At 38.8% G+C, this 21494-nt stretch overlaps 1 protein-coding gene across 2 annotated transcripts in view; it reads left to right on the top strand.

Annotated features, from left to right (window-relative positions):
* Positions 1-21494, top strand: part of gpc6b (glypican 6b) — an 83138-nt gene that overhangs the window by 41508 nt on the left and 20136 nt on the right. Inside the window, exons 5-7 of one of the 2 annotated variants that reach the window (XM_051404993.1) lie at positions 14603-14733; positions 15407-15550; positions 16557-16586. In XM_051404993.1, coding sequence (XP_051260953.1) covers positions 14603-14733; positions 15407-15550; positions 16557-16586 — 305 coding nt within the window. The remainder of the gene's footprint in view (positions 1-14602; positions 14734-15406; positions 15551-16556; positions 16587-21494) is intronic. The other variant, XM_051404994.1, reaches the window with a different exon arrangement.

Below are 21494 nucleotides of genomic sequence, written 5' to 3'. Positions count from 1 at the left end.
TTGCCTCCTACAGTATTGGCCTGTTACTGAACTGACTTTGTTGTTGTGGCAGTGATGTGATCAAAGTCCAAACATAAGCATGTAAAAAATACATTATGATTGGTCTACACTCACCACGCTAGATTAGATTTCATTAATCCACAGTGCACACTTTGGTATTTATTCACTCAGTCATGTGTTTCACATACCCTATAATAGAAATACAGTAAACATTATGCCTTTACTGGTTGGACACAACACCCAATTCACAATAATAATATTTTTATGTGATACTAACATTAATACAACTGGTTTACTAACTCTTCAGGGCCAGACCCTGAGTTATTATAACAAACACTGTGGGGCGAATACACAAAAGGATCGTGCAGCTTTTGTGGCCTGTAAACCTGCACAAATAAGACAAGAGAAAGCGTGTAATTCACAAAGCACCCACAAAGGGTGAAATGCACCATTAACTATGCTGCCCTAGCAAGTTTTGTCTTGGTGTTCTTGGTGTAGTATACATACATTTGGTGCAAAATTGCCTCTTTCCTTTGCAGCCCAAGTAGCCACATGCAGTTCCGAGTAAATTTATTAGCGTCTTCAGAGAGTTGGTAGTAACTGGAGCACATTTATAAAGGGTGTCAGACAGGGTGTCGTGTGGCAGCAGTGATTGTCGCCAGCTGAGGTATGTCATATGTCATATGATCATATGTGCACAGATAGATATTCACCATGAGGGAATGAAACTGTAAAACAACATAAAACCTACAGCTGTGAGAAACACAGTGCGGTTATGCACTGGAGAGAAAACAGCATCCCAAATAACTCTGAGGAAACACGCCATACAGAGTGAGTCATAGAAAAACAAGAGACATCCCGCAGACAGAAAGAATGAAAAAGCCGGAGTTAAAATATAATCAGAATAGTTAGTAATATATATATATATCTGTATATATATATATATATATATATATGTATATATATATATATATATATATGTATATATAATATAATAGTAAGCTTTCTTTCAAATCAAACTGTTTAAGATATGAGTGGGAAGTATTGTTCTTGCAACTGCATTTCTAAAAATATTTTAACTCAGACATTGCCTAACCATGTCATGTGATACTACTTCAGTACACTTAAGAACAAATATTACTGGGACTACTACAGAAAATCGCAGAACTTTTAACGGATGCAAAGAAAGGGCAAATTTGTGCTCTAATATCATTAGCGCTATGTATTGTCAATTGGACCTTGAGACGGGGCGGGCAGATAGCGGTTGCAAAAAATGCTCAATTCATAGTGCGAACAGTGGCCATAATCCATACACCCCGGAATGTGTTGTTACTCTAAACTCATGTCTTTACTTGTGTACATACAATATTAAGTTTCCAACAACAAATGCAACTCAGAAAGTAACTGAAATTAAAATACTTTCATATCACCAAATTGCAACAAAAATTAATTAACTGATAAAATCTCTATGTATATTTAATTCCATTTTTGCCAATTATTTTGTTGTATTATTGATTGACAATTGTTCAAAATATTGATTCGTCAATTAAGTAAAAAAAATATCTGTAGCAATTGTCACTATCGATTGATTTGAAAATCAAAGTGAGTATTTGCTGCTTGTATCAGGTAGACTTAATATCTAGCTTTAGGAACGTTGGTCAAACAAAACAAGATATTCGAAGACGTTACCTTGGATTCTGGAATGTTGTGTCTGCCATTTTTCACTATTTCCTGACATATTATTGACCAGTTGCTTGATTGATTAATCAATGATATAATACACATTAATTAATTAATTACCCTAAGTGTATATTTTAAAGTAAAAAAAATATCCAATACTGAATGAACCTGTAATATAAAGCTGTCCCAACATAAACCACTGCCGGTCTACTAATACTGTTGCTTATGTTGCTGTTAAAGCCCAATAATGTACAAAATTGGTTGCTAAGAAACACCTGTCACAGCTTACGATTAATGTAAACAGGGAACCATCAGAAGCTGTCACCGCACTAATAGAAGGCTAAACAGTAAGTCTGATTCTATGTTTCTTTGTGTAATGTTATTTTCCATCCTTCTATTTAAAAAAAAACACTTGTTTTCAGGGTCAGAGGTATACCCTGAAGTACTTCGGTGAGATGACACATACAAACAGACATTCACACTCAGATTCACACCTACAGACATTTAAGAGTCACCGTTTCACCTTTGCTGCATTTCTTTGGACTGCGTGAGAAAACCCACGCAGAAACAGGGAGAAAATGCAAACTCAAACTCTCTCTATGTCTCTACTAATATAATATAATACAATACATATTACTGAGTGAGATTACACAGACCAACCGAGTATATTTCAGTCCACCTAGAAATGTCTACATTTGTTCTACTAGCAGAGAATGCAATTCAGACACAGCTCAACTTGAATTTGACAATTTTGCGTTTCAGGCATTAATCCTGGAGCAGCGTTCATTCTGTCTTCATCAGGACTCTTGTCAATTGGATTATTGTTCCTCACTGTAGATTAAATGCCAGTTCTATATCTTTTGGCGCTGACATTTTATGCTCATTAATGGACGAAAGATTTTCAATTAGCTTAGGGTCTAACCACAAAGAAGGTATTGACTTGGTTCTTGGTGTTAAATTGTCAGGAAGGCTCTTTCATGTTCAGCTCAGACAGATGGATTAGTGTAATGTGTAATGCCATATAGATGAGCAGTATGCAAATTTGAATCATACTGTACAAATGTGTCATTCTCATACAGAACAGTAAACGATTGTTACTCAGACATGACAGCTAGCCGTCTTGCCTGTATTTATATGGTGCGGTCAACATGAAATCAGATCATATCAGCTTATTGAAAAAGAATAAGGAGCTTTGGCTCGAGGGCTCAGAGAGAAATTGTGAGAAACACCTGAAAGTCCTGACACAGAGCCAGTACAGACATGAAGCTAAGATATTCATCTTGAGTCCTGTGGCATCCATTCAGACCAACATCATATACCTGCTCCACTGACCAGAGAAGACAAGATATTGGGGAGGCGAAAACTAATCCAACCAAAGAGTGAAAAATCCTTCAAACCTAGAGGCTGTGTGCCTGATAGCAACGATTTTTCCCTATAACACCTTCCTCACTGAACAACTCCACTTGCAGAAAATAACACCTGCTGATTAAATAAATTCCAACCTGTGACAGAACTTGAACAAAAAGGAGAAACCACACCAATACACATTAACCAAGGCCTCACCTTCATTCATCCATAATGTGAGGGTGAGACAGAAAGAGGCTGTTGTGGCACCACCAGGGGCTAAACAGATGTGTGTTTGAAGAGCAGCTGTATTGCTGTACATTCCTTCAGCAATGTGAAATGTTTCAAAAATGTCTCTCAATTTCTATGCCAGCTTTCTGCCTCTGTACTTCACAATCAAAGAAAAATAACCAGTTCAAGTTTCTCAGCTTTGATTTAATGTTTCACTTTCTTTGAAATGTATTATTTGTTGTTAAGGCCAGTTTACAATAAATTATGGAAAAATGGCCATCCTAAATCACATTATTCCTGTGTATTTGTGTGGATGTGACATACATTATGCATATGCATCTCAGTAAGAATATCTTAAATATCCACTAACAACCTTATATCAAATGTCCTTGTGCATATTCTTTGTTTTGCTTGCCCCTAAGCGAGAGATTAATTAGACAAGCAAATAAAATATGACCAAGAAATCTCATTTAAAATGTGTGCTGACTCTAGGCTTCAAAAGGCCAATGTCAGTTGTGAGTACACTGGTCTCCCATCGTCATTTCAGATTAATTTAGAAAGGTGCTGTTCCTGGAAGTAATACAGCTTTAGTTCCAGAATGTCATCTGATTATTATTGTTGATGTGAAACGCTTTTGCTCAGTGGTGTAACTAAATATTTGTTCATGCAGAAGCTATGATACCTAAAAACTAAACAGAGTGTCAGTCTGTAATCTGTATTTCTTCCTTAATGTTGCGCTGAATAAATCAAATCTGAATAAATCATACAGTAGATTAAACAGGCTCTGCTGAGTAGCCAGTCTCTAATCCATTTGTTCCCACTGGAGGACAAATCCTTGCTGACCTCTCCCCATTCTGCTCCTAAAGACAAGACTTGCGCAGGGCAAAACAGATGCTAATTAAAGTATGTTTTTAAGCAGTATATAGTATGCATTCTTCTAATAAATTGCGAAAATACCAGAATTTAATTCAGAAATCAATTTGCAGTAAGTGCTTTGCTGCCTATCGTTAAAAACATGCATTTAAAGAAGCAGTGCATGTGCAATTCGATGAGATTAAGAGTTGGATTAGGTTTTAATTACATTAATTAGTTGAAGCATGGAGCGACTGATGAACAGCTGTCAGTCTGTTTATTGCACCTGAGAACTCCACACTGAACATAATCAGGACCCACACGTCAAGTCCTCTGGGATATATGGAGCATTATGCTTTCTGCATAAATCACTGAATATCTGTTTTAAGATGATCACTTTGACAGTGTTTACTTGTCTTTGTGTTGTTTAAAAGCTCTTCCGGTTGGATATTCTTTTTATTGAAGAGTGTTCTGAAGCAGGCTGTTTTTAACCATTTTTGATGTTATTTATCAGGCTGTCTGTCCAGATGTCTTCTTCCTTTTAGGTCGTTTTAATATCAGTTGCCTGCTCTGGTGATGAATATTGTGCACTGCAGTTTACACCCCACATGTCATTATCATTTGTTTGTGTTGACAGGTAGTCGACACCTATGATGGAGCTTTTCCTCCCGCACCGTCACAATATTCGCAGTCAGACTTGCGGTTGGCTCAAAGTAATTCATAAGTGAACTGGTTGACTGTGCCACAGCTTTATTTGCAATCTTGTTGCACTGGTGTTTACGGATTGTTGTTGTTCTCTCTTGAGAGACGTGTCACCACATTGGAAGTGATCTGCATCTATTCTATCTGCTCATTTCTTTTTAATTAGATGATTTGTTTCACTTGGTAACTGGAGCCAGCCACAACCTCACTGTTTATGAAAATTCAAGCTAGCAACATATCCTTTCCTTTGTGAAAAATTCCTCATGAATAAAATATAGAGTAGAAAAACCTTCTCTAACACACTGTCAGTGGACAGCCCATGGCTGAAAGTCAGACCACACGAATAGATCAAAATATTTTCTGCTCACAAGGAGGCTGAAGGATTTTGAATTCTGTGCTATTACCAGCATGAATCCATATAATCTGGCATCCATACACTTGACCATAATTAAGGCCAGCTAATACTCCTTTCACACTAACACAGTTCAATGTGCATTGGCAGCCAATCTGAATGGGTCAATGTTCATCATCCTGGCTTAGTGACTCTCCTCTGAATGAGGTTCAGACAGTACTCGGCTTTAGTGACCAGGTGTTTCTATTAAGCACAGGAATATAATTCAGTGTTACATTTTTTTAAAATAGATTCAACTGACTCTCGGACTGATCTGACAAAGGAAGAGTTAGACAACAGCGTATGAGTGGGCGATTGAGAGAGCAAGTGCATTGAAAGCAAAAAATTATCCCTCTTCAGTTTTTATGTAATATAATTGCTTGTGGAACTACAGTTGCAGTGATAGCCACTGATTAACAAGTGACAACAGACACCTATAAAATAATTAGCTATGGAAGAAGTATTAAGATCCCTTACATAAGTACTAATATCACACTGTAAAAATAATCCCTTACAAGTAAAAGTCCTCCATCGAAAATGTTATTTAAGTTAAAGTTCATATTATATACTTATAATAATACATACATATAAAAAGTTATGAATTAGAGAAATAAATGTTATATGGCAGTTATCTTCGTAAGCACAAATAAAGACAGCTGCACCTCGGCTGCAGGTGCTGCATTGAGGGGTGCAGTGAAAACAATTAAATTACCTCTGTCTTTGTTTTTCTTATTAAAGATGACAGAAAAGATAGTGAATTTAAAAGAATAATATACCTTGATGGCACTTTTGGTCACAGCACATTGTATCAATGATTTACATCATCAGACAGTCAGACAGACCTTGCATCTAATAACACATCTGACTGTGTAAGCCCATGCAAAACCCTGGGCCCAGACACACTTGAAGGCAGAGTGCTTAAAGAATGTGCCACTGAACTAGGGGATATAATGACCCAACTCTTTTAGCTGCTCAGATATGGACATAGTCCGCCATTATACCTGTACCAAAAAAGTCAAGGCGCTAAATCATTACCGACCAGTAGCGCTAACATCTGTAGTATTTAAATGCATGGAGTGTGTGGTGTGTGACCAACTTTCCACTAGCAATAAAGCAAAGTGAGGGGCTGAGGAAGCCTGCCTACTACTGGATACTGCGACCAAAAGTTTGGACTGGACTCTATTTCTGGAATTCTTCTCAGCTTTTAATACAGTGAACATACACACTTTACTTGACCACCTCTGGTCTACAGGTCAAAATAAAGCTGGTTCTATGGATAAAAAACTTTTTGCAAGAGGCACCCTGGTAGGTCACCTGGTAGAGCTGGCACCCCTTGAGTCCTTGCTGCACCGGCCATGGGTTCAAATCCAACCTGTGGGGCTTTGCTGCATGTCATCCCCTCTCTCTTTCCTGTCACTCTTAAGCTGTCACTATCAATTAAAGGCAATGAAAGCGCCCCCCTACCCCCCCCCAGACAACATCAACTGTAACACTGACAAACTGACACTTTACGACATGGCCCAGGTGGCCTATCTGACTGATGAATTCCTTGTCAGCATATTGCTAGTGTGTGCTCTCTGATCACCCTCATTGATGAGAGCTCTTTAGAGGCAAACATCTTAAATGACCAAAGAACTGTGTTGTGGGATTAGACTAACATCTGGTAATGCTGCCCACCCACTGTTTGAACCCCTTGAATTGAAAGGGCAGGTGGTGGAGCAGGTGGGGGCCTTCAGACACCAGGGCACTGAAATAGACAGAACCATGTCCCTGTGTAGAAGTGACTCTGGGTACAAGAAGGCCCTGTTGAGGAAAGTTTTTATGTTATGAAGGACATTTTAACAGCTGTCTCCAAATCACTCAATGAATCAGTCATAAGTGAAATCAGAGAGTTTTTACTCTCACAAGCAGCAAAATGCAGCTACATTATATATATTTAAAAATAAAAATAAATAATAATATATATTATTAGTTGGCATTTAAGTTCCCCAAACTTTCAACACCCACAGATAAAGGACTGCAGTTTAATTGAACATGTAGATTTCTTACAATTGGTCATCATTGTCTTCACCTTGTGGGGTAATGTCAAAAGAAAATTAGTGTCAAGTAAAACCAGCTGCATCCTCTGCTTTTGAACAGCAGTAACTTAGAACAGCTGTGCCTAAAAGCCATTTTACCCACACCTTTAGAGTTAAATGGATTTATAATGGTTATTTGCACTGTCTAATCTTTGTGGCTTGTTTCACCACCCATGGGCAGAAAATACAGATCTGCACTGCAAAACATCTCCCTCTATAAACTAGCAGAATTTGATTGTATCAAATACAAAATCTAATTTATAAAATCTTGATATATTAAAACTTTAAAAATTTTAAAGGTTTTTGAATAGATTATTGTTCTTGTTCAGCACAATTTAAGATATAAAACCTTGAAATTATAAATGAATTCTTCCTAAAACATAATGAAAATGAGTCTTGAGTGTCAGGAGTGAGAACAATAAGGCTTACTAAAAAATGCCGAGAAGTAAGTGCAATTTTTCTTAAAGTGGCTGTAAACAGAGTATCCTGGTAGCTCACCTAGTAGAGCGCATGCACCATTTAAGGCTGAGTCCTTACTGCAGTGGCCAGGGCCCTTTTCTGCATGTCATCCCATTTCTCTCCCCCTTCCCCATCTCTCCTCAGCTGTTTCTATCCAATAAAGGTAAAAAAAATCCTTCAGAAATTTGGCTATAAACGATATTTGTATAATAGCAATCATTACAAGCCCAGACCCTTTTCATATTAACATTCGATCCAAATGATAATATGAAAGGGGTCGCTTGAGACATGACTCCACATGAATGTTAATGTTGCTTCGTAGCTGCTGGATGTGTAAATAAGCAACAAGTTTTGCCTTTTTAACTTAAAAAGTGATAATATGTCAATCTTCTGTTCGCAACTTGTTTCTGCTGCCCTCAAGAAGCGGACAATATCTGTCCAGTCTAGTACTAGTGCTGCAGTCTGCATTATGATTTTTCTTGTTCATACTGACCATGAAGTAATTCCTTACAAAAACAATTACACAATAAAGTTAAAACTTTAAGATCTTCCTACTTCCTTGGTACTAAGCTTCTGCAGTGGAGACTGTGCCTTAAAGCAGTTCAACCTGTTGGTTGAAAAAACTTGCAGTGTTGTTTTTTTGCTGCCTAGTTTGATCTGATTCTTGGAATAAACAACACCATCTAGTTTTTCTCAAAACTGCAGAACTGAAAAATATTGTAGAACATATTGCGCTCCTTCATAAGCCAGCGCCGGGTGAACATTGTGCTCTTTCTCTGTTTTATGTGCAAAGGCATCTGTAGCGAAAACATTAATTTCCATTTTGTTTTATAGTTCTTTGCGTTCCTAATCACTCACAGCTACACAAAGATGTGGTTGAGTGGATCTAATTACAGATTCACTTCCCACCTGTGCAATTACAAATCTGCAGAAAGAGAGAAATTTTGTGAAGAGAGAGAAAATGATTCTCTCTGGTGTATTTATGAGCAGCGAGGCCTATTATTGTCTTTGCTCTGAGCTGCTCTTTTGTCTTTCCTGTTGAGCTTGTCCAGAACATGTTGCTTTTACAAAGTGCAAGCGAGGAGGGTGACTGGGGGAAGGGCTTCTTCATTATTTGTGGGCAAAATAGTTGAAACACTCCTGTCAGCATCCATAGACAGAAATTCCATGACATCTCCAACCCCATTAGTAACACGATCTGCTTGTGAATCCCTCATTATTGGATTGGTTTTATTAGCAGTGAAGTACAGTATCGGCGCTGCTCCAGCTATGGCTTTCACGTTAGTAGCCTTGCATGTTCAGTGTGCTGTTATCAGTCCATAGCATATCTGTAGAGTAATAATGGAAAAAGAATTATGATGAGTGTGTCATGCTTTATTTAAAAGAGACTACAGTGATAGTGTCAGCTCTTTGAACTTTTACTTACTGTACTGAGCTAAATGCTAACATTGCCATACTAACATGCTTGCAATGACAATCCTGACATGCTGAGGTTTAACAGATAATTTAGACTCTTAGCATGCTAACATTTTCTAATTAGTACTAAACACAGTTCAGAATAGCTCAGGCTGATGGAATGTCTTGCAGCTATTTAGGCATAAACCAAAGTATTGAAACAATAGAAATGGCAATAGATGAAAATGTGTCTGTAGAGAATTTCATGACAATCCGTCTGAGATAGTTAGTGGTTGACTGACTGACAGACCTGTATTGCTATCTCTAAGCTGTTATGGTAAAAACAGTAAAACTGCCTCAATAGACTGCATCTTCAGCAATAAGCTCCATTCTCAGGGTTCCTATAGGCAACATCTCTCCTCTCTCGCCATTTTCCAAACAGGCTCTTTCTTGTATTATGGTACAACAGAGCAGGATGTGTTAAATGGGAATCTGTCAATATTGTTAGATTTTTAGGGTAAGGATATTTCCACAGCGGAGCAGAGGAGCTCTGTCAGGAAGCTTGAACCTTCCGTGACATCACCCATTAGTATGTGGGGTGCCGTTTTGAAGCCTTGAGTTTGACATTATGGCCATTGGTGTTTTTTGCAACCAGCAGCTGTGACATACTGCAAGTTGGGCTGTGCTTGGTTTCAAACTCGTCTGTAGCAGGAAACAGCGGTGGCTCTCCAGGTCACACACTTTCTCATATTACAGATAAACAGTATACTAAAATATGTTTCTGGAAGAATTTGAGGCGAGAAATAGGCAATGCTGTAACAGAATCTTTATCAAATATGAAATTTGATCAGCACTGCCTAGTTTGACAGTTTGATCTGAATGTTATGCGGTGTGCTGGACAGACTCACTGAGAATGAGTCAGTCACAAGGTAGACATGTCCTGAAGCATACCCTGCTCCAGAGCCTTGGTCCTATGTGCTGTGTACTGTGTGTGTTGTGTGTCTTGATGCATCAAGGTAACTGGGAACACCTGACCAGTGTTCCCAGCTACTAAAGCCCGTCTGCCCAAACGCCACTCACCAAGCTCTGTTCTTTGTTTCTTTGCATTGCCTTAATTTTGCTTCGCACTGACAACATGCACCACACATTAACCACTGTACTCATGCACTCTCACAGACCGCTGATCCTGACTTCCACACCTCATTGTTATTGTTATTATTATTAGTATCTTTAAATTCTTTAATAAATTTCAGTTTTTCAGCGTTAGGTTCAGCGTGCATCCCACTCCTCAATAGTTGCTTTGCATACAGGACTGCAAATCTACTGAATATCACATTGTCTCCCAGACTTTAAGCTCCACAATTTATAGAAAAAAAACTCTTCTTGTTGTGTGCTGTTGATACGCTCTTTGTAATCCTTGTATTAGCTGAGGATACTTTTGATGTACAGTATGTTGACCTTTTCACTGTCCTTAGCAAGTCACTAGAGGTTGACAAGAAAGATGAGCATCACCACCAGCCTGTCTGTGACAGTTATGGAGAAATTCAGTTTCTATGAGGTTTTCACAAAAGAAGAAATTGTCATTTTGAAAAAGCTTTTAAGGTTTTGTAGGAAAATGAAATTCTTGATGGTCTGGTTGTATCGTCCCTATTTTATTACTGTTAATACTTTAAAAATGAACGCTTTTTAAAAAAAAATACAGTATGTGGAAATGTGTACACATATAGTGTGTGTGTGTGTGTGTGTGTGTGTGTGTGTGTGTGTGTGTGTGTGTCTGTCTGTCTCTGCACAGAGTACAGTACGTGTATGTTCAAGGACTTTTTTGATCAGGACCAAGGAACAACATGCATTTTTTTCTTTTCCATTTTTATACCGTTTCATATAGCACCATTAGTTGGTTGACTGAACCACAGATGAGCTATGCTTTACAGAATCCAAATTACACTAGAGCAATTTTTCATTCGGTGAAGCTCTTCCCAGGCAAAGAGCCATAGATGGGCCTGTTCACTTTCCTTATTTGTCCTTGTCTGCTGGAGGTTGCCGCTGGCTGACATAGCCTGAATTTAAGTGGACATCAATCTCGATAAAGAGGCAGAGCCCAGAGTAATATTACCTCCTCAGATTTTTTTTAGCTGTTTAGCAAGACAGCGCAAATAAGCATGTTTCACATCACAAACGGAAACATTAACCTCCAATATGAAACTAAATATTTGAATCACACTGTCGTTTCACGGCAGTGGTGTCTTTTAGTTTCACATGTCTATATCCAGTGAGGCACAGCCTTCTAAAACCTCTCAGCACAGAACAGGACAAGATGCGTCTATTTGCATGGCTGTGTTGTGACGATAAAAAGATTTCCTCCGGCTGGCCAGTGGCCTATCTCGCTGCTGCAAAAGTGATGCAGGGAAAATTTGGCTCAGAGTGGCAGCCATGCCACAGTGGACTGGACTTCATGCACTCCTCATAAATGAGAGTCATTAATTCTCCATGTAGGTAGAGTTTTTCCACGTGCAGTGCAGGAGCCCCTCTTCCTCTGGGACAAAGCCGTACCCTGGCCTGACTCAACCCAATCAGCACCACTTCACGTTCTCCTCTATTCTGTCTCCATTCTTTCTCTCTCTCTCTCTCTCTCCCTCTCCTCTGTCTGCTCTTCCTCAGTTATATATGAAGACAAAGATCCCAGCTCCTTCTGTTTGTAGAGCCCATCTGATAAGTTGCAGATAAGTCACCACTGTTGGGAAAGATTGCCATCAACTCTGATGCTAGAGGCACTCTTCTTTTCTCTTATTATGAAATATGAGTTGTTCCCAGTTGGCTCCCTTGACCTAAATTTTTAGTATTTGCACTTTATTTTCAAGCTTGCGTTTCTATTTAGATATATTTGTGTGTGTGTGTTTGTCATAAAGTAAGCAGACATACCTGAGGCAGTTGAATTAATTTGCATCATAAACAGATTAAGTGGCAATCTGTATGGCAATGCCAAATTCAAATTATTTTCAAAAAAAGAAAGTAATTCTGTCTTAATTGCAGTTTATTATCAAGATATACATTATAGCAACCGATCAGCATCAAAGCTAAGTAGCAAATCTTTTTTTGTTTTTTTGATTGTTGCAGGTGTCATCTACTCATGGACCATATGGTTGCACAGTGGTGCGATTAAAGTGCTACTGCAGAAAACCATTTGCCACTGATATAGCCTGTATATTAAAATCTCAGCAAGCATCACAGGCTATTTGCAATCCACATTGTAAACAAACAGAAGAGCTCTTCAAAGGCTCAAACCTCGACATAATTGGAAAGGAAATGGAACCAGAGCTGAGCTAATGTTTCTTAGCTCTTTTCCTCTGCCATTAGTGATCCCAGGTCCCAGAAGAATGAATAGCTGGACAGGTCTGCTATCAAAGAAATGGAGTGTAATTTTCTTTTTTTCTTTTCACATTCAGTATCTGTCTCCTATTTTCCCTGTAAGTCTTTAGCCACCTTTTACAGAGTATTCGTTTCTTTATCAATTAAGGCCCAGTGTTTTCATATATATGATTTTTACACTGTTTCAGTCACTGCTGTTTGATCTATTCTCTGGAATATTATCTGCCTTCACAGTTTTGGAATACATTATCTTGTGATGGGTGAGGTGGTGGGAGCAGTAAGCCAAAAGAAATATATAAAATATTCTTCAAAAAAACTACACACTGCTCACTGCATTTTAGTGCAGATTAAATAAATTGTTAAGGAAGTAAGAGGCATGAACACATCCATTGTTTCTAGTCTCCAAATGACAGGATGACCTTATTTAGTAAGGAGGTAATTGAAGAGTCATTATGACAGCCTGCTGGTGAGGTCTTGTCCTGGGAGGTCTGTGGTAGGAGAAACCTCTCCTGACAGACTGCCTAAGTACTGTCTCCAGATCTGGGACTTACTCAGTTATGAGTTAGTGGTTTGGTGATGTCCAACTCCCTGTGGCACGCCATTCAAACGCAGAGCTGCCATTACAGAGACACATTAGGGCTGAGAGCACTTAAGCATCGTTTCATGGCAATATCAATTAACTCACTTAGCCTCTAAAGGACAACAGCTGTTGCCTAACCATCGGCACCACCACAATATTAAATATTTTGAATGCACCATCTTTTTATAAAACAATCAGAGGTGTTAATTGAACTTGATGAAGACAAATGGACTGTGGAGGTGGTAATGGCAAGTGTCTTGTGTTCAACAAGGCCTTCTGGCTTGTGTCCACACAAGGATATTAATGAGCTCTGACCTTATGTATTCATTTCCTGAAGCGGATGTACATAAATGCTTGGCTTTCAAAAGTTCTATTAAATCAATGAGTCATCAGCGCTTTTTGTTGCATGCAGCATAACCAAATTTTGTTGACTTGATTGAGTTGATCTACATAAAAATTGAATTTGCCCCAAGAAGCATCCATGCTTCAAAAGTGTGTGTTGGTGGACTGTGAGGAGAAGGCAGAGGTAATTGACAATACTGTGTAGTAATCAGAAGGCAAGACACAATAGTTTGCTGTTTGAAACTATGACCTTTGGTAAAACGTTGCATAAGAAGCTAACAATTATTTTCATTATTTGTTTGTTTTAATGTATGTAATGTACAACATTGTTTAAATGACAGAAAAAAGTGAAAAATTACCATAACAATTTCCCAGAGACCAAAGTGACATCTTCTAGTTTTTTAGATTACAGCAAATGAGAACCTGGAACCAATTTTGATCCACTAATTGTTTTAGTATTAATTGAGCAGGTACCATTTTTAGTATTTAACAAGATTTAAATAGATAGATGTCTGCAGTATAGCAATACGCTCTTTCTTTGGTTGTCTGTGGAATCGACTTTTATTTGCTTATTTTTATTGATTTATTCTTTACTTTCTGTGCAAGCTGACAGAGCCTGGTGCTCTCCAGCTTAAGAAAACGCAAGCAACAAGAGAAAACAGAAATAAATAAGGAAAACATTCACCAATTTGACAACATATGCATTACATTTTGGAACGCACTTCAAATACAGAGAACACACATAAACAAAATGCAAGCAATTATACAAAACACTAGCAGTACAAGAAGAAAATACAAATGCAAATATAAAAAAGCAAAAAGCAAATATAGGAACACTAATGTACATGACTGCACTGAGTAGCAACACAATAAAAATGTTTCCAAGGACATGAGTGGAACCTTTGGATCCTGCCACACATGACAGTAATGTGTCACTAAGCATGTATTCTGGTGACATAATGCATCTTTATTAAAATACTGACCGAACATAAAGACATTCAGGTACTTTCCGATGCAGTCATTTTCCAGGTGAGATTAAAATCACTGCATGGAGTGCTTAAAAAACAAGGTTATTTTTGTATGTTAGCAAATGACCATTTAGATGCCAGTGAAAATAGTTTTTTTAACTGAATCTGCTCTCCTCCTCCCAATACCCCACCTTTTTTTCCTCTGTTATGACAGATGCCATGCTGCTGGTGGCACAGAGGCTGGAGGGACCTTTCAACATTGAATCTGTCATGGAGCCCATTGATGTCAAGATTTCAGAGGCCATCATGAATATGCAAGATAACAGTGCCCAGGTTTCCTACAGGGTATGTCAATTAGGTTTATTCCCCAGAGAACAAAAGAAACACCACAGACAGGTTGTTAAAGTTAAACTTTTTTTTTTACAAACTGAAGATAAACTTAGCAGGGGAGCTTGCTTTAAGTCATACTGGGCTGTGTCTAAGGTGTGTAATACAACACGTTCTAATTATGTCCAAGTTTAGGTCTTGTATTTGAATTATATGTTTCAATTTGGTCAGATAATCTTAGTTCAACTAACAGTAGTTAATGTGTTTCCTGTCTTTTACTGCATTTTTCTTTCCCCACAAAATTGGAGTCAGAAAGAAAAAAAAATGTAGGTGGTTGTGAAGAATTTTTTCTGCCTACACACTTTTGGATGCCAGTTCTCATTCAAAGCTAAATGCACTGTTGGCTTTCCCATGCAACAGATGCAGTTTTGTTTATGGTTTAAGTATATGTGGTAGTTTCCCAGAAGCCCGTAAAAACGTAACTCTGTCATCTTAAATAGCATCGGTCACAGCTCCTAGTTGAATCACCTATCAACGTGGTTACCTCAACTTGACGAAGGGCACTGTCACGCTGGTAATGTGGGATGAATGCTTCACAAGACCTTAACAAAACAGCATGTTTTCCTTATTTTCTGCATCCAAAGTAATTTCCACCCCTGACAATTGGGTGCCCATGTTTTTGTAATTGCAGGTTTTTCAAGGTTGTGGCCAGCCAAAACCCGCAGGAATGACTAGGTCTGCCCGTGGTGTTTCGGATGTGTTCAACGCTCGCTTCAGGCCGTACAGCCCAGAGGAGCGGCCTACCACTGCAGCTGGCACAAGCCTAGACAGACTGGTAAGGAGACAGAGCCAGTGCTGCTGTTTTCAGGCGAGACACTGCTTCAGTGTAAACATCATTTGTCTTTCTGACTTGACACTGTTGATTAAAGCTGGTGATTTGCCATCGTAAGCCCCTAGAGCCGGAAATTAATTCTTTGTACTTGTCCTCCATTCAGGCCCCTCTATCGATTTGTGTTTGTTAACGAATCAACAGCTTTACCCCAAGAGGGCAGTGGAAGGTGTGGTGCACTGCATTCGGTGCCCTTCTCATCTCTGTGTGCTTGGTAAACAGAAAAGAAAGGGATGAAAGAATTGATGGATAGATTTTGTGAGGCTGACCATATCAATTGTTTGCTGTAAAGCACACCTTTATTTTCTATCAGATTAGCTGTATGTTTGTCGGACTGATTCTTGATACATGGATTTCCATCTCAAACAACCTTGAAACCTAAAATGCTGCATCAGGGTAAAGGTTAACACGGAGCTGACAGACCAATTCAGCTGAGAGACAGTTCTCATCATGGATTACCTTTGCAGCCACAGTGCCCTTCCTTTCTCCCCTCTAGCCCTTTTCAGTGTGAATCTTTTCAAATCAGTTATGTCGCTGTTTAGCTATTTCAGTCAGAAAGCAAAAATGTATTTTGTGCGTTATTGACCCTTGAAAAGTACGAAAGTTATTAAATCTTTTTAGTGGAACGGCAGCCTCACCCACAGTGTTTAAAACATGTTAAATCAAGTGCTTTGTGTTGGGTTAATAATAGGTTATTTACTTAATGAATACATAATTTGAAAAACAGCAGTTGCTTGCCATCTGGCTCTTGGAATCCCACAACAATAACTGACTTATTTGTTGTATTCAATACTAATTATGTTTTTGCGCAATCTAATTAATTCTGCACACATTTTTGATGTCTTATATGCAGCAGTTGCCTTTTTAGCTTTCTGTGTCCATCAACGATTTCTTCCACCTACACTGAATTAATTAAGACTTTCTGTTTCCCTGCCTTTATGCTGCAAACCAGAGGATTGTTTGGAATGCGATGCAACACAGTGTAAGGTTCAAAATTTTATCCTCATTTCAGTTGTTTTTGCTGGGTCTATTGTCAGTGACTGTTTTATGCATTGTGACTGCAAGCAAAAATTATGTTTTCAATATTGTGTGGTTGCGGGATGCATAGGATTGCCTTAAAATCATTAGAGATTTACAGTAAACTAGCATTGTGACCTGTAAATCCCAGTGGTATGCAGCACTTGGTGTGCTAAGTGTCAGCCAGAGTGTCATTTTCATCTCACATGGGTGTCACCTGCTCTCATTGAATTTGCTATGACGGAGCATTTTGTCTTTCATTTAATAGGGGTTCTAATGCAGGAGCTCTTTAGGCCTAATGGCCACTGTAGTGTATTATGGCATCAAAGTATCCGCTATTAAACACGGTATTTTACAGTCGAGTTTCTAACATGACAGGGATTGCTGAACACATGCCATGGTGTCCTCAGCTAGTCAGGATGCCTCTCTGGAGATCCAACATGAACCTTCGTCAACCACCATATCTATTCTAGACACATCCCAGTCCAGGACCCTTATTGCCATAGCTAATAGAGTCAACTCCTTGAGGAAGCCAACCAATCAGCAGGTGACCTGCTCCGTCAGAGCTGGCAGAGGGGAGAGCTGTGAAGAGTTGGTGGGAGAGTGTTGCAGCCAGCATCTGCTCTAGCTGTACAGTGAAGTGGGGGCTCCAGACTGCTCATGAATAACTGGGCAATTAGCCTGCTTGGAGAATCTCACAAGATGGAGCTCAGTGACAGGAGCTTATTTTTGACATACGATAACTAGCCTAGTGTACCTGAGCAGAAAATTCTATTATCAACATCCGTGTGCTAGAGGAGTCCATGCTGATCATAGTGGCCACAGGAAGCTGTGAATCGTGACATTTCTCTAATGTGCTGTAATAAGGGCTGCTTGGTTCATGGAAAGAAAGAGAAAATGCTTGGTTTGTCTTTTGGCAAACCAAAACTCTACTTTTCATAGATTTAGGAATCTCAGTAAGTGTTTGAATGTTTTTGGAATATGACATGTCAGAGAAATTACTAACATGCATGCTTATTAAGCTGTATTTAATCAGAGCCTAATACATTTATCCTCCTTTAACGGATTTTTGTTTGGCTACTTAAGGTAACCAAAACTATCTGTAAACTCAGCACTAACATTTTAAGTAATATGGCGAACTTCTTAGCAAAAAGTTCCAGAAGATACAGAGCAATATTAGCCTTCATTTGGAGTTATTGTTCAGGTAACTTAACAAATAATCACTCCGCTTCAGCTCAGTTTTTTGGTCTCAGCTAATTCCTGGGGGAAATATCTGGCTCTTTAGCCACTAAAAGCACCAGTTAGATGTTAACTGTGTCGGCTTGCTGTTTGGTTCTGAGCAGGTTGTGTATAGTGGGATTTAAGAGCTGTTTCACTGAAAACCGATGCCTGCTGCGTCTGCAAAAGTAGCAGGCTTTAAAACCAAAACAACAAGGACCCCTCTTACATACAAGTTTATACACACACACACACACACACACACACACACACACACACACACACACACACACACACACACACATACATCTGAAAGGCACTGTGGAAAGAATACTGAGACTATAAAGTCAGTGATAACACCTCCGACTTCTCAATAGAAATATAAAGTCTATCTATTAATATATAATAACTTCAATATTGTAAAAATAAATATAAAACAGCCAGCTGTGTTGTTGTTGTTTTTGGTGACAAGTTTGTACTCCTCCTGTGGAGTGAAAGTGTGAGAAGTGTTAAATAAAAACTGAAGCAACAGCAAAAAAAGAGAGAAGCTAAATCAGTGCAGCATCTGTAAATGTGGGAAGCTTAACCTCACTGAGCTAAGGTTACGTGATGAAATAATTAGCTCTGGGGCATCTTGGTGGTTGAGTGGTTAAGATGCAACCGCAACGTTCTGGGTTTGATTCAAGTTGTGAACCTTTTTGTTGCATGTTATCACTCCCTCTCATTACCTCTGCTGTCTTCCTGTTTTTCCTGTCTTTCTATTCTCTTATAATATCAAACAAAGGCAAAATTGCCATAAAAAGCTGTGTAAAAAGGAGATAAAATAGTTGCTCATGTATAGCTTAGAAATGTAATATTGATGCTTGTAGAAGCATCAGTATTACATTTTTGTTTTATGACCAATTAAAAAACACTTTGTAGCTGCTTTGAAGGTTTAACTTAAACAATTATGTTGCACCTTTGCCACTCAAAACAAGTTTAAAAGAAACAAGTAAGTGTGTTATATGAGTACCATAACAGTAGCAACTGTTTAATCTCATAAATGAAAACTGACAGTAAATTAATCAGCCACCGTGGTAGAGTATTAGTCAGCACCAAGTATTCTCTTCTAAAGATGGTAAAAGTTATGTTCAGTAATACCCTTCATCATTGTGATGAGTCATTTTGTGGAAATATTGAACTACTTTAAGGGTGGCATGGGGTTTGTTCAGCTAACATAGAATTATGTTGGTTGAGGTTATATCTTACCACACATCTGCTGTGAACTCACTCCTGCAGCTTACCTGAAAATACAAGCCTCACATTTACAATATACATTTCTAACTTGTGGAAAGTTAGATGTATTTCTATAAAGGTCCTGTAGTTGACATCACAGCCACTAACAGCTACCATAGTGGCAGGCAGAAAAGTTGCTATTCTCGGTCTTGCAGCATAGATGCATCAACACAGACTGCTGACACATGAGATAATCTTACTAAAGGAATTTCAAATTTGGAAGAAGTACCTTTGCAGTAATCAGCTGAAAATAATGGCTTGTCAATCAAAAGTTAACTGCAGACATTCTTTAAGAGAGAAAACTGCATTTGGATTTTTTACAGAAGGTGTAGTACAGTGTGTCAGGAAGCATAAGCTGCTGAACTAGATAGAATCAGTTAAGCCATGTTGGTCAAATGAAGCCTGTGTTTATATGGTCTCATTAACTAACTAGAATAGTGAACCCAGTAGAGTGCAGGTCTCCACCAGACAACAGATGGTGAAGCACCTATGTCTGGACAGTCCTGCACTTTGTCTCCACAACGTAATTATGAAAAAATGTAGTATTATGCAAATTTAATTTCTAGGAGACAAGGTTGGTATGCAAGATTAGCCTCGGATGTACACAGACACACATGACCAAAGGCAACATCCCGTGTTACACCGAGATAACAAAGAGCTGTTTATGGTGTGGGCTCGTCAGTAGCTATTTGTTATAATTTATGATTTAAAGGTCCCCCATTCTCCATTTAGGAGAATCTATAATATTCATAGGTAGGTTTTCATTAATGTATAATCACTTGAAAAATAAAATTCCCTGTGTTTTCTTTACCTTAGAGCGGATCCTCTTCAATGGAGTTCATTATCTTGAACTGTCATGTTTTTACAGTAGCCCAGAACAGACAAACTAAACACTGGCTATAAATAGGGCCTTTCGCAAGTTTCTTCTACACACTTGGGAGGCAAGCAGTATTAATGTGGTTCACCACTAGATGCCACTTAATGGTCCTTTACCATTCAATTATTTTCATTAGTTCGGCAGTGTCAGATGGATGGTTTACCTGCTTGCTAGTTGCAAACATTTCCTGTGTATTCGGTTCCTGTTTATTCGGTTAAAGGACACATGACACTTTTTTTTTTTGTTTGGTATATAATCAATTGAATAGCGGCAGTAGGCATCACATGTGTTTCCCCTCCCTACCCATTGTATCCTTGTGGCTCTCTAGAGTTAAAGTTGGACAGGTGGTCAGTGGGTGGCTTTTATGAAAAGCAATTTATTAGCCATTGTTATTCATGAAGCTAGTTCTTGCTTCTTCCCTTCAATGTAGCAATGCAGCAGTACACCAGAGGAATGTTGGTCATTTCTTGTTAAAGGGTCTCAGCTATTGAACAAATATTTTGTTCAGTATCTGTGAAGACAGGTGTGTCAGTCTGCAACTGTTGTGTTGGGAAGGTTCTCTTTTCTTATTCAGCATGCAACAGAATACAGAATTTCAAATGTAAGTTGTTGCCAATAGCAGGTCTTTGGAGGCTTGGTAAACCTGAGAAATATCCCAAAAATACAGCAAAGAATCATGACTTTTGTTTTACCTTTCTGTCAGTGGGTGTCTTAATTGAAACTGTTTTTTTTCTCGCCTCTGTGCTGTACGCTAGGTGTAGATGAAAAATGTTAGTCTCGTTTAGCAGCTGCCTCCTGCTGTCATTAGTGTGGCAGCATTTATGTGCTTATATTGCAGCAGAGACATGGCTGGGTTCCCTGTGTGAGTACATCTTTGTTGTCCCACACACTGTCCTCCTTTACATTCTGGCACAGGATCATTACCCGTGACAGTGACACTGCTCAGCCTTGTGAAAGTTGACAATAGTTTAAAGTGTCCTTTGATAAGACCTTCTTGTCTGGATTTACCGCTAAGTTTGTGAGTCAAAGAATGTGTGAGGGATGGCAGGGAGTGCCGCCGTTCATTTCTTCTGTTGCCTATAGAGAAGCCTGGAGGAGCGGGCCCACCTCCAGCTCAATGAGCCATGACTGTTTAATTGCCTGACATTCTGTCAGAGCACACACCCTCAAAGCTCCGAGAGAAATGGAGATTTGAAAGTCCAAAGAGGGGATAAAGGCACAACAGACTGTCAGGCTCAGAGGCGCATTATAGATAAGAGGTGGAGCCTTTAATTTGACATTTGTTACAAGTTTGGTGCAGTTCAATTTAGTGTAGTTTTATTGGTCCTTTTTGTCTCCCTTGTGAAATAAACGGTTCACATTTTATCAGCACGGTAATATAAACAATAACAGACAGCAAGACACAAACAAGACTAGATTGTAGAAAGAGCCTATAGGGAACAATATTTGTCAAAAATGAATCCTTTGATCATTTGGCTCTCCATCTTGTCCATACAGTAAATT

This window comes from Dicentrarchus labrax, unplaced genomic scaffold (assembly GCF_905237075.1).
Source record: "Dicentrarchus labrax unplaced genomic scaffold, dlabrax2021, whole genome shotgun sequence".
NCBI lineage: Eukaryota > Metazoa > Chordata > Actinopteri > Moronidae > Dicentrarchus > Dicentrarchus labrax.
Note: the sequence above shows the minus strand (reverse complement) of the source record. Positions and strands in the feature narration are given on the sequence as shown.